The 21,707-nt window shown below is 41.8% G+C and overlaps 1 protein-coding gene across 1 annotated transcript; it reads right to left on the reverse strand.

Annotated features, from left to right (window-relative positions):
• Positions 1–1,803: 1,803 nt before the first annotated feature.
• lrrc4cb (leucine rich repeat containing 4C-b) lies at positions 1,804–3,702 on the reverse strand (the record flags this gene model as incomplete). The annotated part of the gene is made up of 1 exon (XM_080843783.1): positions 1,804–3,702. The coding sequence occupies one exon, from the start codon at positions 3,700–3,702 to the stop codon at positions 1,804–1,806; it is 1,899 nt and encodes a 632-aa protein (XP_080699909.1).
• Positions 3,703–21,707: the final 18,005 nt, after the last annotated feature.

Raw genomic sequence — 21,707 nt, forward strand, 5'->3', positions numbered from 1 at the left:
ACATTATTGCTTTATTCTGACACAGTAGCCTCTTTTAGGCCTTTTCCAGCCATCAGTGTGTACTGTGCAATTGTATGTAGGCCTTCCTAAGAAAAGGAGCAAGTGTTTTTGAAAATTGGCGTGTTCGTGTGAGCAAGGCCTTTGGAAATTCATATTTGACATTCATATATGCCATATTCATATGTATTCATATTCTCCCTCACCAAAGTGAAGACATTTTTACAGAGCAGCCTCCACACTGTCCCTCTGGGCAAAAGCGTTAAATATAAATTATTGAAGAACTCAAATGGGGCAAAGGGACAATTTGTAGTGACAAAGTCAGCTGAGGACAGGTTTAAAGGACCGCAGCTTTTGAATCATTTTGTTAGTTTGTTTTGTTTTTTTAACAATGTAGTGCAAACGTTCAGTGCTGCATTTCTACACAGAACTGCACAAAATTAGATTGGATAAAAAAAACTTTGACTGTTTATCCGTTCACCCGAAAGTCATTGCCAACACAGTCTTGCTGTTTAAGGCAATCCACCATTGGACTTTTATCACCCCGTCTCAAGTTTACATCAGACCGCATTGGACATAGACGCTGGGTTACGTGCCCTGTTTCTATGGGTGTTTGGTTTGGTATTGCTCTGTTATAAATGTACAATTTGCCATTTATTTGAATTCTTGACCATCCCTTAGCATCCACTAATTTTGACAGAGGGGGATGAATTTAAATGTGAAGGCCTGGCTTTTATCCCATAATGGAGTAGATGGGCTTTATAAAAAAATGAAATACACATCCAAGGGTACGTGGCTGGAATATCTGGAGTGCAAGAAAACTAAGTGATTGGTTGCCTCCAACAAAAAAACGGTTGAGCCAAACACTGATATGTAAGTATTACTGTACGTATGTGTGTTTTACCGTCTGAATGCTCATGTGTCATCTTTGCACTCAATTTCACCTATTACCTATGGCATATACAGTGGCTGGGATTTAGAGTGATTGGGTAGGTAGTGATGTCTTTTCCTTATATCAACCACAATCATGGTATAGCTGGCTTGAAGACAAGGGTAGTTCTTCAAGTTCAGCCATCAGCTGACTCATCTGAGATAACACTATATGTACTGTATGGAAAACTGTGAACAACCAACAACTTAAATTCTAAAAGGTAAAAAGTATCTAGAAATGTGAGGTATTGTGATAACCTGGTTATGTTGATTTATGCTATCAGGTTTGTAGCATTTTTTTCCCCACAAATGCAGCATTTCGTTCTATTAAAAATAGCAGCTTGCGTCAGTGTCTCAAAAATTTGGAAAAGCATGTTTTCAGATGTAATGATTTTTGATTTCTAAAAAGTTACATTGTTGAACACTGATGTGAAGACATATAAGGTAAACCATTCTTTCCCTAAAGAAACATCAAAGAAAATCATAAGTGCTGACTGATATTTTTTTCTTGATTCAGTCACTACATATACTTTAAATAAATAACTTTTGTTTTGTAAAGACACTTGTTTAAAGAGTACATACATCCTCTCAATGACATTGATAAATGTTATCACTCCATGTTATCACCAAATCACAAGTCCACCTGTTGTTTCACACAGAAGGATTCTGTCCATCGTTTGGATTATTCCTACATTTTATGATCCTAATCTTGCCTCTGAAATGACATTCATGTAATCCATCAAAGATGGACCACACCTTGACATCTAAATGAAACGACCAATTTTTCTATGAATCAAATAGTTTTCATGTGATTCCACTACCTCTTCCAAACACACACACAGTCCAACACCACCCCTTATTTGCAACTCAGACAGACTAGATTTGTGTCTCCTGGACATTGTCTTTTGAGCTGGCTTGGATTAGTAAAGGTTCATGCGCAGAAGTATGCAAGGAACTGATTGTAGGGCCATGGTGATGGTGATAAGGAGTCTTATAGGAATTGTAATGATTGTAGTGGTCATGATGCCCTAGAGGGGGCAGTGTCAGATGGTTCTCTAAGGAGGGAATCCCCGTCAGCTCATCGTCCACGTTTATGATCTCTATGGTCTGGGTGGGGCCGTCGGGATCCTGCAGGTGATGCTGCTTCCGCATCTTATAGAAGATGATGAGCATGACGGCAGCCATGAGAGTGATCGCTACAAAGCAGCCAATAATAATCTTGGTAGTCTTCATGACCTCATCCAAGCCATCCACACTCTCTGCGTCGATGTCCGTAACAGGGATTGTGTAGGCTCTCTCTGTCGCCACTGGGGTTCCCCTGGTTGTGGAGGACGACCCCCAGCTATTGGCTGGCTGCACTGGGGTCCTGCCCTCGTCATTTGGGGACTCGATAGTTTCAACCGTGACCGTGGTGAAGTAGGTGACGCCACTGTTCTCTATGGACGTCACATTTAGAAAAGCAGACGCAGACGTGTTGCCTGCCATACTGACAACTAGGCATGTATACCTCCCTATGTCCCACAGTGAAACATTGGAAAAGACCAGTGTCCCGTCATTGAGAATGGAGATTCTTGAGGGGACGGCCCCAACGTTTATTATCGTACCGTTTGGTGTCTGCCAGGTGATTGCGGTCCATGTGTTTGTTCCGCATCTAAGTTCTGCAGGCATCCCCTCTGTTACATTAAGGTCTGAGGGTGGCTCTGCTATGATAGGAGCATGACATTGAAAATAGCTCTGGTCAAGGTCTCCGATGTATCGTCCTCTGTAGTTGACTGGTGAGTAGCAGCGGGCACAGCAGCTAACATTAGCCGGCGCCACCTCCTTTAGCCACCAGCTAAGCCAAAGTATGTCGCAGTTGCAATTCCACGGATTGTGGTGTAAATGCACCCGTTCTAAACGCTGCAGGGGGTTGAGGAGCTCGTGTGGGAGGAGGGTGAGGTTATTGTGGGCCAGGTTGAGCTCGATCAGCGACTGCAGGTCGTCGAAGGAGTTTCTCTCAATGGCCTGAATCTGAGCGTGCATCATCCACAGCCTCTTCAGGTTGGCGAGCCCCCGGAAGGAGCCCGGCTGGAGCACCGAGAGCTGGTTCCCCGACAGCTCCAGCTCCTCCAGCCGCTCCAAGGGCACGGTGTTGGGGATCTCCTTCAGGTTACACATGCCCAGGTTGAGATAGCGCAGATTGCTCAAGCCTTTGAAAGCCGCCTGAGAGACGTAGGAGAGCCGCTTGAGCTCGCCCAGGTCAAGCCTCTGTAGGGAGGGGAGTCGATTGAAGGCATAAGCATGGATGCTCTCGATGGGGTTGTTTCTCAGCCACAGCTCCTTCAGCTTGGACAGATACTCAAAGGCTGCATTGGGAATAGTAGTAAGGCGATTGTCGAAAAGCTCCAGTGTGTTGAGACTGGCGAGTCCATTGAAAGCCCCTATCTCGATGCTTCGGATGTGGTTCTTGCTGAGCTGCAGGACCTCGAGGTGGCGCAGGTGCTTGAAACTGTCCACTTTGATGACCTGGATGAGATTGTCCTGGAGGTTCAGGTAACGAGTGTTTGTGGAAACGCCATCGGGCACGTCTCGCAATGCTCTGCGGGTGCAGATGACCTTGCTGAACTGGTTGCTGCAGGAGCACACCGAAGGGCAAGTCTGGGCTCGGACCAACCCAGCCACCACCAACAACTGGAGCAGCAACAGCAGCACGAAGAGGGGGTCAGACACGGCTCCTTTCCATCTAGAACCTCTCATCATCTGGTTCCAATGGTAAGAGGTCATCTTGTTCAACATTCATAATTTATCAGCTGCTGTTCCTCTCTCTCCAAATCTCTGGAATTAGACAGTCTGAAAACAAAATAAAAATAAGGGTTAATGCAATAAATGTGTCAGTCAATAATATTACAGCTACTATAAACAACAACACAAACACAGTCAAAGACCAACTAAACTCGTCATGGGTCTAAATAAGTAAATAGTGAGGTCAGAAATGAACCCAATGATGTCATGAAACGAGAGCCCTGCCACTGAAATCTGATTCCAAATCAGGAGGAAAGACTGGCCATCAGAAAAAGCATTGTTCTACATTAAGTCCAGACTTTGTAGGAATCAGAGGATCAGGCCACAGTATAGATTATTTTGTTCTGGGGAAAATGTAGTTTGATAGCTGGATGTTTCTCCCAATCCCACATTCCTGTTTTAACTGCAAATGAATTACGATTAGATAACATGCTGGGAGCAAGCCAGTGCTTGACATTTCCACCTCATGAAACACTGCGATCAAATCCATGCTGTTGAGTAAAAACCGATCCAACAAAAACAGGATGAACAGTGCACCAAAAAGACAGCACACGGCTCCCCCTCAGTGATGGATATTTACACGTCATGCCTCGCAGTTAACATCAGGCCATAAAGACTGGGGCTTTGTGTGCAATTTCATGGTATGTTCCCCCAGAGAGGAAGTGTGTGGTCTCACAGGTATGGTTTTAAACCCATTAGCAGCAGATTAAATGAGAGCCTTTGGCCACAGCGGATATTTCGTTCAGATGGATATTCCAGAAAATCAGATAAGACTGCACCCAGTAAATTTGTACAACACAGCGGTAAAAACAGCAGCACATGAAGTCATGTTGATTTAGCCCTACAACTCGATGGCCAGTAGTTTGCGTTTACTCCACAAAAATAATTGACACCCTTTAAACGTCAAGCATTTATCTAAATCATTGTAGCTACGCTTTTAGTGTAATGAATGTGAAAATGCTATTATCACTTATCACTGTTGGACCAGACACCTCATATTGTGATTACATCTACTGAGCTAGGGACAGTTCACAATAAAACATTGGTGCTCTAATAAAGGAGTGTGTATATAATAGATTATTGGACAAAGACTGATGTCTAACAGACGCAGTTGACCCAGTTGAAAATGACAAGTTGCCCAACATAAAACAAACGCTGAAACCAGAGCACTCTGTGTGCAGGTGCACTGACTCAGATGGCAGGTGCACTAAGGCCTCCTTTAAATGTAAAACATATAGTGGAATTACAAAATCGCCGTACAGGTCAGACTGACATTGAAAAAAGAAAAGCATGTCACAAAAGCGAGACGCTTATAGATAATCTCTCAGAACGCATAGGGGCAAATATAATTTGCATGTATATTTTAGAATGCAGATTAAATCAGAACCCTCAAATGGAAATGCATAGACAGAGGTGCATCACAGATATAAATTGCAGGGCTTTTGTAAATGAGTGACGTCCGGTAGGGAGATTAAATGGGACACTAATTGTCCTGTATGTTAGGACAGATACTCTCATACTGGTGTTAAAACCATTTTAACACTCTAGCAGACGCTTCGGCCATTACTATAATGAAACAATCAGATGAAATTGCAGCGGCACCTATCCAGCGTCACCTGTCTCAGACTCAGCAGGTGGACTCTAATGTACGGGCTTAAGCTCTGGATTCTAACACTCTATCCGTGGGGCTAAATACGGAGGCACCATTTACACACCAGACACACACAGCATGCTCACAAGCACTCACCAAATGACACATGTTCCAAAAACAAGCACACCAGGACCATATTTGCGCACTGCCAATATTTCATTTTTCATGAATTTCAAGTCCTGATTATAACTGCATAATTAAATGACACCAGATATCCTCACATAACAATAAAAGCATTTGAAGTATTTAAACACACGGTATCCCCTCTTGTCATAGTCATTTGGATTACAAGATGCAATGAATGCACCAAACATTTTTTTTCATAATAGATCACGGTTCTGACTATTTGATTGAAAGCTGTGAGTGTTTTAACCTGATGAAGATCAGACCCGTTGAGGATTACATTTGACAAAAACAGCTTAGGCCTCTGCGGTTAGTCACAGGCACAGTGTATAAGGTCGATATAATGCCAGATGACTCGCACTTTCTGCCACTCTTTTTCTATAACTGCCGAAACAAACAAATGCTGCAAACGTTACAATGAATGAAAGCTGAGAACTGAGGTGAAGACTGTTTAAAGAGAAAGGACGTGCACATTGCAATATACCTGTCGTCTGTCCGTTAATTTGTGTTGACATGCTCATATGGCGTGTTTCTGCAGTGTTAATGGTGAGTTTGAACTGAAGCGAAGGGTGTGAAAGCAAGGTAATGAAGGTGTTTTCCAGAGATTTGTGGCCCTCTGCTCTCCCCAATTTGTATTTATTCTTTGGAAAAGGATAATAATGAATTCAGAGATTCACAGCTTTGCTGCTGTGTGTGACACAAGGCCAGGAAATCTGAGCGTGGCCTCCACATGAGTGGATTCATTTTGGGTGATCCAAACAACATTGCTCTTCACCGCTTCAGTGTTTTTCCCTCCGACCTGGTCTGTTAGACCAAATATACGGGCTCCAAAAGAAGTATGATTCACCCTCAAGTAAACTCTTAAAGAGCTTATTTTTTTTCTTTTCCCTTTGCTTACTTGCAGTGGGAACCAATACATTTGATGCGTTAAATCCCTTTCAGAGTTTAAGTCAGTGCAATCCACCTTTGCTGTGGTGGAAGACAGAGCGCACCCCAGAATTTCCTCTGCTGAGAAAAGCAGCATAAATATTGTCCATTAATTCAAGCCAACTAAATTGGGTTTTGCATTGCATTCCTTAGAATGTGCAAATGCTGAAAACCCTCATAGTCATTTCATGAACCTTCAGCAAGCAACCTTTTAACTACCGATTAATATGAGGGCCACGTAAACCTAAACTCACATGCTTACTGTAATTAACTTTACTGCCATTATTAACGCTAGCACCAGAGACGGCTTTACATTTACATTTTATTTATTTATTTGCTTTGTTTTATCTTCCTGTGACATCAGTGGCAGCACATCCCTGTGAAAAGGAGGGAATCTGTAATGGCACGAATGTATGCATCTCCGCCACGGTCAGAGTCTGTTGCAGCACTCCCATGGAAGGTGCCGGATTTAGAGATAAACACCCACATTAATTACAGACGAGCCAACACTGGTATTGTGACATCAAAATAGATACGCTGAGGCTGCGAGAGCTCTCACTACTTGAACTCGGTGCATAGTATCCATGTTGGCGTCTGCACCAGCATCATTGGGTTGGAATGAGGGGGTGGGCTTTGATAAATGCACAGAAAATTGCTGCGTAAGAAACACTGTATTTTAAAATGTTGTAAAACACATTGTGCAGCAATATGCTTTGGAAGGTATATCATTAGGTTGGTGGAGCTTAACTGTGGCATGGTTCCTTGTTACCTGTCAGAGAGGAATGCACCGACACAGTGGGCAGAGCATATGCTCATTAACGGCGCTTCAGAGAAGGGTGATCAGAAATGTGTCACCGTACTTGCCCCCTATATTTTCTTGTCAAATATGTACTGCTGTTACATAATCCTGCATAAACGAGTAGGAAGAGTGCTAGTAGCTACGTGTTTTTCCTGACATCTTTTAAAATAGCTTTCTAGAAGTATTATCATTATGATATGTGAGGTTTTATTAATTGGATACCACTACCACTTGACTGTAGTAATGCAGCACAGTGACAGAATTGAGTGAGGAGGAAGATTCATCTCAAAGTCTAACTCCATAAGACAAACATTAGGCAGCAAAAGGAGGCTGTTTAAATACAGTAAGATGTCTTCCTTATAGTAGTCTGTGTTCTACTTTACACCATGTAATTTTATACACAATGACAGTAATGTAAGAGCAAAACATGAAAAACGCTTAAGGTCACTAATCATTTCATGCAGTCAGTTCCATAATAGATTGGCTATGGTGAGAACACTGCATCAAATTACTGTAACACAAGGCTGAGTCACAGCAGGTCACACTTGCCTGTGAAAATATGCAAACAAAACAACAAAAATGTCAGACTTCTATTTTTTCTAATTATGCGTCTCCTGTACAGCATTCCTCAAGGCCCTCTGGCCAAAATATTTCCCCTCGTCCCCTCAGCCGTAATTAGGCTCAGGTGGTGGCTAATAGCCTAATCATGTATGGTGGAGGTTGGAGGCCCAGAAGGATGGAGTGTGTGTGTGTGTGGGGGGGGGGGGGGATCTCATCAGCGACCCAGAAGCAGGAAGGGGCTTGATTTCCGTCTTAACGGACCAGTTTCACAATGAGCTTGGTTGTGCTGCTCAAGCTGTATGTGAGTTGAGCCGTTATTACAGTGCATTGTCAGAGCAGCACAGTACACCAAATTGCACTACGCCAAAAGGCCCATCTGACAACCTCCTTTATTATGCACTGGCAAACCACTGGCTTTTTCATCCCAAAGAATTTCTGTTGTCCACAGAGAGTTGTGATTCTTGTATATTCTTCCAGACAAAAGGGGCAACAATATGTGTTCAATATCGACTTAGCTTAGAAATTCTGATTGACTTTGCCATACATTTGATCTAGCCGGCTACAGAATGAATGATACATCATCCCTGAATAATACATTGCTGCAATGTAGTCTTGGTATTTTTGAAAGAGGGGACAGTCTTCTGAAATCTGAAGTACACTTGAAAGTCATGACTAGTGTACAGAAAAGTAAAGCAAACAGAAAAAAAAAATGTTATTCAAAAATAAATGTAAAATGTTATTAAGGGTGGTGTATCCGTAATATAGAGCCAGTTCATTTCCATTCCCAAAGCTTTTTTCTGAAGCCAGGACTCACAAATCATACATTTAAAATCTACCAAGCCCTCCTTGGTTTTAATAATGCTGCTAAACTAAATATCAAATATATCTATCTCCTGCCCACACATTTTATACAAGCACAGTAATCACATTATCGCCTTCACTTCATTATTCTGTACAGTGGGGGCATTTCACCAAAGTATTTTCATGCCACAATAAGAACACACAGAGATGTATCTAGTGGGGCTGAAGCATCATCTTTGATTTGCAAAAAGTATCCCGTTTCTCCGCAATAAACAATGAATTTAATTTGCATGCTTCTTCCCTAGAGAGAGTGCATTGGAGTGTGGAGCTTTGGGAACAATGTTACTTAAACCAACACACACACACACACACACACACACACACACACACACACACACACACACACACACACACACACACACACACACACACACACACACACACACACACACACACACACACACACACACGCACGCACGCACGCACGCACGCACACACACACAGACACAGACACAGACACAAAAACTTTCTAAAATATACACCAAGCCAAACCATATCTAATCACTTTAAGAGCAGGGCCCTGAAAAATATACTTTTAGTTGACTGCATCACTGCAAAGGAAAACCCATTCACAGAGCTCAGCCTTCACACGACTGCAGCAGCCAAAACTGGGACTCAGAGAGTGACACGCTGACATGCCTTGAAGAGGAGATACAGCCCATCTCAAAGCCGCAAGAAGATTGAAGTGCCGTGCTCTGGCACCAGCTCCCTCCATTTCAATGACACACACAAACACACACACTCACACACATCCAAGCATCCAGGATATGTATAAAATATAATATTTACTCCAGCGGAGAACAACAGTTGTATATACGATAAAAGCGTGGCCATCGAGCTTAAAGAAAGCTCGCGTGTCCTTTTCTGTGCTGGTGTATGGGCGTGAGACTACATCTGGGGAATGATGAAAGGGTTGACTACAGATACCTCATCTTCCACACATCAGTGTGTTTTCCCGTTTATTTTCCATTTACTCGTCAGATTGAAAGTCAGACTGGGTCAATCAGTCTTAATAGAACTCACCTCACTGTGAGAGGAAAGCTTTTTTAAATACTGCCCGCGTCCTGGCTCACTGCTCACCTCTGACTTCTTACTCATTTATTTCCGTATATGAAACTTTACTGCAGCATTCTACCTGGCTCTGGCTACAAGGCTTCTTTGCTCCTGCTTTTTCAACAGTTAAAACCAAGGACATATTCAGGTTGCACCTCTTTGTCATGTTATCTTGTCTGAATACTAAATGCCCTGCCGGCTTAAGTGGGAATGGCTCCTCTTACCCTTGAGTTGCACACAGGGAACTGAGCCACAAAGTGGCATGAGAAGAAATGAATCGACTTTGAGGGATTGCTCATCAGCTGACCAACTCTTACTCCCCTACAACTAAGAGGCCAGGGAAGGACAGGCCACGAAAATACTGGAGGGGGGGAGGGGGGGGGACATAAATCTCATATATGTGGGTGTGCATGTTTGACAGAGAGTGAGAGAGTTTTATGTATATACAGTATGTTTTCCATATGTTTGTGTTCTGATTTTTTGTAGCTGTCAGTGTGTATATGTTCTGTATCTGTGTGTGTTCTGATTTCTTGTAGCTGTCAGTGTGTATAACTTCTGTATCTGTGTGTGTTCTGATTTCTTGTCCTGTATGTAATGACTGCTTTGGCAATACATGTGCCTATTTGTCATGCCAATAAAGCACTTCTGAATTTGAAGGAGTGAAGGAATGAGAGGGAGACAGGGAGAGAAAGAGAGAGAGAGACAGGGAAGGAGAAAGAGAGGGAGAGAAAGAGAGGGAGGAACGACACAGAGAGCAGGAGGGAGGGGTGAGAGGGAAAAAAAAGAGAAGCAGCTTTGGCACACTGCATTAATAGTCGGAGCACATAGAGCATGGAGGCACATTCATTATTCAGCAGCTAAGTCACCATGTATAGTAATTAAACACAGAATCACAGCTGGAAATAGAGGTCGCTTTATAGGTAGGATCTAGATTGTGCCGGCATGGTAGTTTCAGTTGGCAGATTCAACAAGTCTCCATTTGAAGAGGCAGAAGATTGAGGATCATAATTATCGCAGAGTCCCGTTTTAGAAAGCAATGGTCTCCTCAGCAAGCAAAAAATATATAATGCGGAGGAGATGGGGATCTGAGCACACAATATCTGTAACCAAACAGGAAAAAAACCCAGGGAATCAGAAATGACTGGATCCACATGCACGGGCACAAATGCTAGAGCAACAGCTCACAAGACTCTCATCCCCTGCATACAGATTGCATTACACAGGCAATCCTCTCAAAGAGCCTTTGGTGCTGAGGTGCACAGTGACAAGGCAGGGCAGCGGAAAAGACAATATGACCCACAGCAGAGCCGCCTGTCCTGCAATTAATAAAAGGGGGGATCCCATATCAGCAGTCGCAGCTGAATATCTCCGTAGGTCAAGCTGGCATGACAGCGCTGGGTTCATTTGTCGCATGCATTAGCCATTTGCATGCAAAGGAGCCAGAGAGGAGAGGAGAGGAGAGGCATGCTGCCTGCATGCAAGGGCTGACAGTGCACTATAAATCTCCCAGAGCTGACCTAGGCTACGGTTTGGGGCTGCAGGATGAGATGGCCCGGCTTGATTAATTGAGAGACGTATGGAATGCCCTCGTTTGTTTATGCTCCCATCAGTTCAGAGATAATCCTCTAGGACATGCTGATTCCATTTACGGGAATGAGCGGTGACTGAGCTGCTGCCACAGTGCGCCCATCCATCATGAAGGTGCATCCTCCGGTTCGCACACACACTCACACACACACACACACACACACACACACACACACACACACTCACACACACACACATACACACACACACTCACACACACACACTGGGCCTTTGAGTTACGGCATCCGGCCTCGTCATACCCTCCCTGACACCGTTACAAGTTCATATGGAGGCACACATTATGTGTCTAAAATGGCCTGAGACCTGAGTTCCCAGATGAGATGCTTAGTAATCTAAACTAGGTGAAGGGAATTGCTGGCGGAATTATAATCAGGTTTGGTGTGGCAGTTTTGTTTTCCTGCTTAAAATGATAATCTCACTGTAGCCATGCAGTCCTCCCTAGTAATTAGTATTGACTGCATGGGGCAAGGACAATTGAAACACTCAGCAGTGAGCAATCCAGCACACATAAATTCAGTGCATCTTGAGCTTTTGAGTGGATTGTGTCTCGTCGGAGGACACAGCAGGCCTCCATCCATCCTGTTATTTTAAATTTATGCTCTCCAACAGGCTAGAGCTGTTGAGTATCAGTACACTGTGTGATGAAATCAGACTGTATTAAGGCACTAAATGTATGTGGCCGCCGGCCGGACCTTGGCTAGCCGCGTGGACAAATATATCGTATTGGTTCATAGAGGCTCTGTTACAATAACTGCTAATGTCACTGCATGGTTGCACACTTTAAATGTGTGCTACTGCACAGCAGGTTAATGTCACCCTTCTGGTTTTCGCACATTGTTTTTTTTTGTATTTATTTTTTTAAAGCAATTTAATTTCCTCTTGTGGTGCTAGCTATGTGCATTTTTAATTGATTACTTCCCAAACGTGCTAAAGGCATGCTTTAACTCTTTTAAAACACTGTGATTAACCTGAAGTGGTTGGTAGTAATGAGACTTTTTTGGAGGTATCCAGGCAGGCTGAACAGAAACACTTGACACACCTGTCAGCTCACTGGATCCCCCCTTGCCACATAGTTATATATAGTTATAGTTAAGGTATTTAGCAGACTCTTTTATCCAAAGTGACAAGACATAAGAGAGAAGAAAAAAAAAAAAACGCAAAAACAACATTGAGAAACATAGAGGTGCTGACAAGATAGCCAAGCTGTTCGGCCACGTTTGCTGCTGTTGTGACTGGACACAAATCCAAATGGAGACAAGGCTATATTAATTACAACCAGGTGCTAGCTATGTGCATTCATAATTGATTACTTCCCAAACGAGCTTTAGGCATGTTTTAACTCTTTTAAAACACTGATTAACCTGAAGTGGTTGGTAGTAATGGGACTTTTTTTGGAGGTATCCAGGCAGGCTGAACACACCTGTCAGCTCGCTGGATCCCCCCTGGTCACATAGTTATATATAGTTATAGTTAAGGTATTTAGCCGACGCTTTTATCCAAAATGACAAAACATTAGAGGGAAAAAAAGCAAAAACAACATTGAGAAACATAGAGGTGCTGACAAGATAGCCAAGCTGTTCGGCCACGTTTGCTGCTGTTGTGACTGGACACAAATCCAAATGGAGACAAGGCTGTATTAATTACAACTAGGACAACGACACATCTCTGCTCTAATCGCTCAGTGCTTTATCACCCTCATTAATGTTACAGAATGTACCATTTGGATCGACAATTTCATACGCGGAGCGATTTAATACATGTTTAGCTCAAAGGCTGTTTAGTGTCCTGTGGTTTAATACTCTATGTTCAGATACATCTTGGCTAACGGTGACACTACTCATAAATTCTGTTAAATAATAATATGATTATTTCCTTAAGACAATTGGAACTTTGACTTCATAACAAACCTGTTTTCATTCACTTTGATTGTCAGACTTAATCCATTAAATCTACACCTAGATGTGCGTCTTCTCACCCACGCTCAAGGCTGCTGGCACACCTCCAATCTGCCAGATGCCCCTCAGACAGAGTATTCCAGATTGTCAGCTCATGGCGTCAGACATCTGCTGCAGGACTAAACTGCTGTAGCACATTTAGGCTTTCGGTTCATCTGCTGTCTCTTGGGCAATGTTCTATTTCCCAACATTCAAATCTATCTGTTGGTTTCTATTTCCTAAAATGGCAAACGCGTGTAGAAAAGACAACCACAAAAAGAGCAAATGATTTTGCTCGAGTGAAATAGTTTACCCCTTTATGAGTGTCTTCTCACCATTTATAAGTTTTAGCATCACTCCCAAATGTCAGATGAGAGAAAACTGAAAAACAAATGAATACTCAAACTAATTATTGTTTTTAAATAAACAATTTCTAAGTCTATGATTACTACTGTGGTGTACAATAGGAACATCTCTATCATTGACCATACTTAAAGGCACATATGCAGGTTTTGTGCTATTTCTGGGGTACGGTATGCTTTTGTAACTAGTTATTTAACTTCACTAAATTAATTTTAATGGCAGTCATGTGGACAGCTTTATAAACCTGACGCCCCCCAATAGCCACCCAAGTTATCAACTATGTAGTTTTTTTTTATCCAGGTCTCAAACCTCACCCAATCTGTCCTCAATATAGTTTTTTGAAACCTCACAACCTACAGCACAATGTCACTAAATACCGCATATTGCCAAAATAGAAGGCAAGGTTTGCATGGCAAATATGTTAGCTTTTAGCTCATTAGCTTGGATGAATACTCCTTACTGCTGCTTTAACAAACAACACATTATTTGTTATTTTCATTATACCGTGTATTTTTCTTTGGTGATTGCATACTATAGAGGAAAATCAATCATGCCATTAGACCAGTAAATGTCCTTGACTTCAATTTGTTTAACTTTGTCATGGAGAGAACCATGTTTTCCCCCATCCTTTAGCCTATTCATTACTGTTTAATCATGATTGACTGTGGTTATCAAGCGAGACATGTCAAACATCTTACTCCAAATAGAGATGCCCAAAAATCCTACTTCCTAACATTAACATTTCTGAGGACAGTGTAATTCCTTATTTCATGCACATCATGCGGTCCTTACCCAATGCCAATCTTAGCCTTAAATGTCACTTTCCCCCCCAGGGCCTTGGTTGATTTAGTCAAAGAGTGGATATAACATTGTTCTATCTGAATCATAGTCATCATCCATTTTGAATTTCTAATACTTCAATTTTCATGGTGATATGATAAGTTGTTCAAAACCTATGCCTCCAGACCAGTGTGCCTATTCCAATCATATGCACTGCTAATGAGACAGTACATGTTTGAATTAAAGTTTTTGTTTGCATTAACTGTAAAGGTGAAATGTGACGAGTACACAGTGATGTGCACTCATACACCAAAGCTAGGGATGGACAACTAAATCGCACACTTGTTTCATTGCTAACAGTCATACTGTGGATTTGGCTTTTTTTGTACCACTGCATTTGTGACACTGCTTTTGTAAAAGACAGAATTCCTCTCGAGCAATCATGTTTCTTTCCCAGCAGCCCAGTGTGTCTTTCCCCTGACTCACTGTGCTCTTGTTGTGAGCTTGGGCTGAACAAATGTGACCAGTGCTGGCCAGTGTGAGACCTTGGTGGGAATGACTCCTGTGTCTACAAAAGTACAAATAGATATAATGTTATTCCCATGTAGAATTCTTACTACACTAAAGCCACTTTGTAAATCCATCAATATCATATCTCCAAACACCTACAATACACACACTTTTACTGTTAGTTCACAGTGATGGCCACATCTACTTGAAATTCCATCCAGTTCCCCCTCTTGCTTTAAATTCTGAAGGTCTGCGAGGATACAGAAACCGTAAGATTAATAAAAGTCTAGAATCAGTAAAAAAAAAAAATGGTTTAAAGCGACATCAGGTAATCTGAGAGACAGATACTTAGTTTGTTGGTAGGTGGGCTGAACAGGGCTGTGCACATAACTAAAAACTGTGCATAACTACAATCAGTTTAGTGTTCAGTTGGATGCAAATGTCTGTCTTTGAAACCAATGCTTGCGTACCCACAGCCTCCCTGTCAATGTATTCATTTGTGGTGTCATTCTATTCCCTGCTGTAAGTATTGAATCTTTCCCACAGGAGAACAAATAAAAACACTTGCAGCTGAATTCATAGGAAGCCCATGCTTCCCAATGTAGTAGCTACAGCACAGTAATGTCACCTTCATGTAAACTAGTCCGCGTGTGTTTAAATGGCAGGATTTAAAGTGGCTAATGGAGGCAGTATTGGCTGAGTGGGCTGTTTTCAGTGGCGTACACAACCAGCCCACAGGGGATAGAACCGGTTCTGGCCTTTTGCCCCTGGTGACCCATTTAACAAATTAACAGTCAACTGCATCAGTCCAGTATTTTATTTTCTGTACTTGTGCACTTCAAACCTACACAGGTCAGTTAAATATATTCACTTATCTCTTTTCGGGCAGCTCAAATTTAGGACACAGCACAACCAAAGGCTTGTGGTCTATGCCCTTGTAATCACAGTAAACTGACTCAGTTTAAATGACTCAGCATCAATATAGGCCTAACTGGGAATAACCTTTAAGTTATTTAATTGTTAAGGAAAATATATGTGGCAGCCTGACTTACATGGCTTTGAGGGGATTGCATCACATGAGATTTTATTCGTTATCCACTTTGACTGTGAAAAATACATAATTCTCCTGGAGTCATGATTCCGTTTAACCTCAAAGCAGATACTAGTATTCATCATATGCTTTACGCAACAAACACATATTTTTAAGTGAGGAAATGAAATAAATGAACTGCCTCAGTGCTTCCACCAAGCCACTGTTGCAATGCTGCACCAACACCTGAGCCTAATTAACTGAGGGTGGGATTAAAAGTGTCTGGTTGAGGGGTGGTCTTGAGGGGTTAAGACCAATGGTCTACATTAGCAATAACAATGCTGTCAGAAGAGTAGTATAACAATTTCATGATAGAGTTGTATGGACTTCTGGTATTGTTCCACATCCATTGCCATCTCTTATTTGCTTTTCTGCTTCTTCTACTTCTGATGGGGGGAACAGGCAAAACTGTCCAGACGGTGAATGCAACCCCTGGATGTTTGGAAAATGTGGAAAGTGTGGTATTCCACATTGAACTGTATGAATGTTTCCAGGAAACTAACAGCTAAATAATATTAGTCCTATAATTATTATTACCACAGCAAGATTGTGTGACCTTTTTAAAGAGTGTTTGTTACGTTCTGTCGTTTATTTTGGTTGGGCTTAACATATCTGCCAGGTTCTAGTCTTGCCAGCACCCGCCACTCTTACGACTTTATAAATGAAAGGTAGAGAAGATATGAATGATAATAGTCTGAGCTTACGGTCAGTATTTAAAAACTTCAGAACAACAAAAGTCTTCCCTATTGTAATTCTCTTAGCATTCTACTCAAGAAGGCTTACTTTAAGGATATAATCTTCAGTATTCAACGACTGGGGTCTTCTGGGATTTATGGTGCACAATGATCTTTTTTTGTTGTGTGTTTTGATGTGCTAAAATTGTCAATGTATAGGCCAGTTTATTGAAGCCAACATTAAACCAGCGATAGCAGTGCTTAATTTATGTATTTATAAATTGAGTAATTCACCAAGAAGGGGAACTACACATAAGAGGACATAATCTGACTGAATATGGTCTGTGTCCTCTTTTAGGTGAAGCCAAAACATTTAACCATGCCAAACATGCTATGAGAGGGGAGCATAACCATGGTTATGTCTATGCAATGAGTGATGTAAAGTCTATTCCCAAGTACTGAACAATCCAGCTGCTACACCATGCCTATTAATGCAACACTCTTGAAAAAATGTATGTTTTCTATTTGTGTTCATAAAAAACGAAGAGTTCATACATACACTTGCAAAGCACATGACTTGAACCATTCCAGTATCACACTGCCTGACTACTTTCAGAACCTGAAGGACAGGTCCTTTTAAAACAGTCAAAGCGTAAACAGTATAGGCCTATTGAAGCAGCAGCCCACCACTATGAATCATCCAATATTACATAATGTCTTTGGAGAACCTCAATGATACACACATTCCCACAGATTGTTACCTGCTGGAACCAACATACAGTTAAAAAAAAAAAAAAAAAAGTAACACCTATCCAATAACAAATGTGGTTCGGTGATTAACATTTAATAGCACAGACCAGTGCGTGTTGCCACCCACGTTGTGAGACCGTCATTGTGATCTTCATGAACCCAATGGACACATTAGCCAACAAGAATACGGTGTGCAAACTGATGAATTCTTAATAGATGAACAACTGAATGTGTCTTTCATGGAACTCGTGCGAACTCACAAGTTGCAGATTTGTTACGTCCTTATCTTGGTTGTGATTATCAAAACCATGTCTTGCAAATTGTGTACATGCAGCTGATCTGAATATTAATGATCTAATTCCGTAGTATGGCAAAATAATGATAAATGGAGCACCACAAGGGGGGTAAAGAAAAAAAAAACATCATTCAGACGCACTGTCGCACTGCCACTGCCAAGACTCCACCACCACCTCATAGATAGATAGAGAGATAAATAGATAGATAGATGGATAGATAGATGGATAGATGGATAGATGGATAGATTGATTGATGGACAGATAGATAGATAGGCAATTAAAACACCTATTCATATTGATGTGCTAATTATAAAGCACGTGTCTGCAGGCTGCATATTCAAAATTTCAAAAGGTTGCATAAAATGTTTCATGAAACATAAAAAGGCCAACCATACTCACGCATTTATAAAACGCTGAAACGTGGGGAGCTGAAAAATAAAATAAAAAAATCCACAGGAGCTTCGACAATCGACGCGGTGTACCCTAATCCATATGATTAGGTGTTTTGTGGGGTAGGCTATCGCGTTTAGGGTGATGGACAGGTAGGCTATACAAATAAAAACACAGCTACAAAAATATTCAAAATATTTAAGAATTTAAAAATCCCGAGCAACAAAGAGCAGCATATTCGCCCAAGTTCAATCAGCACCGTCGAATTCTTTTTTCCCCTGTGGTGAGAAAAAATCACGGGGCTCCCAGCATTGCCTCCCCTCAACTGGTATTCCGATGTGTGGGGGGGGGGAAAATCCAGTTTAGTTATTCTGAACAACTGGAATCCACGGGCATATGTTCATCATGTAGAAGGCGTATTTGCTCTAAATCCTATTTTACCGCGTTTCCTAAAACGTGCATCATCTGTGTTCCACGGCTCTTGTTAGCAGCAATGCCCAAATCTAAACCGCCGGTGGTTGATTAATGAGTCAAGTGAAAAATAGCTGCCTCTGAAGAGATATGTGCCTTCGCCCTGAAGTTTCCAAACGACTCTAAACTGTCCTCCTCTTTTTTTCATCAATTTTCCGTCAATAGGCTGCTGCTCTTGTTTTTTCTTAAAACCTTGGACAAATTGCTGCAAATCCCAAACTGCAGTGTTATGGTAACGGTTCCATGGCTCCAAAATGCTCCAACTGCCCATCGATTCCGTTTACGAGCTGTATCCGAAGACCATCATCAACTCCTCTCTCAGTGGCAGTGCTCTGTCATCCAGCTGATGACTTGGACGCTGTAGAACTGTTCACGTCTGTATCCGCAGAGCGGCTCTCTTAGATGAATGAAACGAACCAACAAAAAAGGGGTCTAAAAGACAATTGCCTTGTAAGCTTATCAAAGAACGTGCGTTTCCTCCTCATGAAAGAACGCACTGATGCAGTTTACATCGTCTAAACAGCTCCTGCAGTTCCTGAGGCGAATGGTGGACGCTCCGCATCTCAAATAGGCAAGATGTTACCCCTCTGGATACTGGTTGGAACTGATAGATGCTGCTACTTGGACAGCCCACTGTGTTAGATAGTATGGATGCAGTTATAGCAAGTGTCAAATGCGTAGTGTGGCTGCGGGATATAAAAGGTTATTATGTTAGACCATGGACTGCATACAGAATATTTAGGCTATGTGCTACGGACTGTTGATCAGGCACACATTCATTGATTAAATTGCGTCATTTCAGTAATGTACTGACTATTATGATTGTGCAGGTTTGAAACCCCAGCAGTTCCCTGACCAGGTGGAGGGGATGGATGCTGGTAAACTAAATTGTTGCTTAACTGGGATAGGCTGTCACATGTTGCGACCCCTGCGCCCCCATCTGGCCGTGGGGTGACAATGCAGAGGCAGTGGGTGGTAGCTGGGCACAATTCATTTAATTGCCCTCATCTGTGCTCATACTTCTGTATACTTCATTATTTTCTCATCCATTTTTCTGTCGTATATTATGTGAGTGCAGTTTCTTTATCTTTTAATCTCCATGAACTTGCTGTCTGTCTACCTTCTATGCTGCTGCGTCAGTCAAGATGGCCACAACACATGTGCTAAAATCATTCAGAATTAGAAGGAAGAGCAACATTTGCTCTAACGTTTACCCATGCTTACCGCTTCAGCAGGAACATCTCAGATGGTAACTGCACATTACTGCACCTGTGTGTGGATTCTTAGGATGGCACATGTAGCCCAAGACTAGCAAGACAAAGACGTCCTTCATATACACGGGAGCAGCAGGATGGGTTTCATAGAACAAGCCTATTGATATTTTTCTGTATTAGTTAACCTATTATTTTGCAGTACTGTTCTCATTAGCTGGCATGTCATTAGATGCAAAAAGTCACACAATGTCATCAAATTATTCTAAGGTGTCTTTCCACGCCACCCCATATGTTTTCCCATCCTTCTTCTTTTAGGGCAGCAAGCCTTTCAGGAGGCAGGGCTTTTGCTGTTGTCTGCAGCCCACGTTCTCCCTGGTCCTTCTGCAGACAGTTGATGGGAGAGTTCAGTAAAAGCCACGTCTCCAAGTCCAACTAATGGTATTCTGACTTCAGTTTTGTTCAGGGGTAGCGTGTACCAAGGACATAGGTATGTGCTTCAGCTTGTGTTTTGACATCTTCAAAGACATTCATTGTAAAAGGTCTCGTGGAGTAGACTTCCTTTACAATTCCCTGGACCATGTAAGCCTTAGATCTTCACAGACCAAAGAACACACACACAACCACTATGGTTTGTTCTGCACAAAAACAACATATAGTTGACAGAGTCTAAGAAGACTACAGTTGGGTGTCAATGGCCACACTGGTGTCCTACCTGTCCACCTGTCAATGGAACCTTTACAGGAGCCTCAGTAGTATATATACAATAACACACAATGGAACATTTACAGGAGCCTCAGTAGTGCATATACAATAAGTAAGGATAATGTATTGTCCGGAGGTCATTATCCAAAAAAGAAATCCCGACAGGGCGAACAGTACCCCGACGCGCAGCGTGGAGGGATTTATTATCAAGTAGTCCATATACAATAACACACAATGGAACTTTTACAGGAGCCTCAGTAGTGCACATACCATAACACACAATGTCACTTGTGGTATCTTTTCTAGGCAACAAGTTTTGGTGTCATCCTCATACCCTTTTTGATGGTATAAAGTCATGTGAAGGACACAGAGACACTTCTGTCTATATTTATATAATGGTCTGTGATGTGTGTAACTTAGTTTGTAACTCATCCTTCATTTGTGACATGTATTTAAACCACCTCTAATCAAATCTAACATAAAAAAAACTTTAAGCTAAATACCAGCACTGGTTACATTAATCTCAATAGGTCTTGTTATATTTTAGAGAAATATTACCAGTCAGAAATGAATGAAAAGTTTTGAACTAAAGAAGAAGCAGGACATTTTAAATGCAGTTAGAACAGACCTCCCCCTCCCCACGCACACACACACACACACACACACACACACACACATGCACACATGTACTCACACACACACACACACACACACACACACACACATACACACGCACAAGCATGCATGCACACACACACATCTGTGGATGATCCTGTTTGTCAATGTGTTTTCATTTCCTTGCAATCTTTGCTCTGCAGTTTCCATGAAACCTAATAAACTAAAAACCTAGATCTTCAAATATTTAGTTCTCCAAATTGAAGAGTCTGGCTTGTGTGGTGAAAGTACATAAATAAATACTACGCAAAGTAAAGCTGGAAAAGTCTGTGCAATACTGAGAACACAACACTGACGCCGATAGTTGAATTGTCAGAGGTTTCACTTTTAGTTCAATTGACAAAGTCTGCTCATATACCTGGATCAATGCTACAACAGTCTGAACGGTCTAAGGGAAAGGTCAGAGATCTCTGTTTTAAGTTTTCTAACATTTCATTTTTAGGTTGTCCCTTTTTTAGCTTTGGGCACAGAACAATATATATTTTATTAGGGCTGTTAGGCTTTGCTAACCTTGCAACACATGTATCAATGTTGACAAATCAGTAAATCAGTCTTGTTGTAATTTAT

Source organism: Sprattus sprattus (genome assembly GCF_963457725.1).
Source record: "Sprattus sprattus genome assembly, chromosome: 8".
NCBI lineage: Eukaryota > Metazoa > Chordata > Actinopteri > Clupeiformes > Clupeidae > Sprattus > Sprattus sprattus.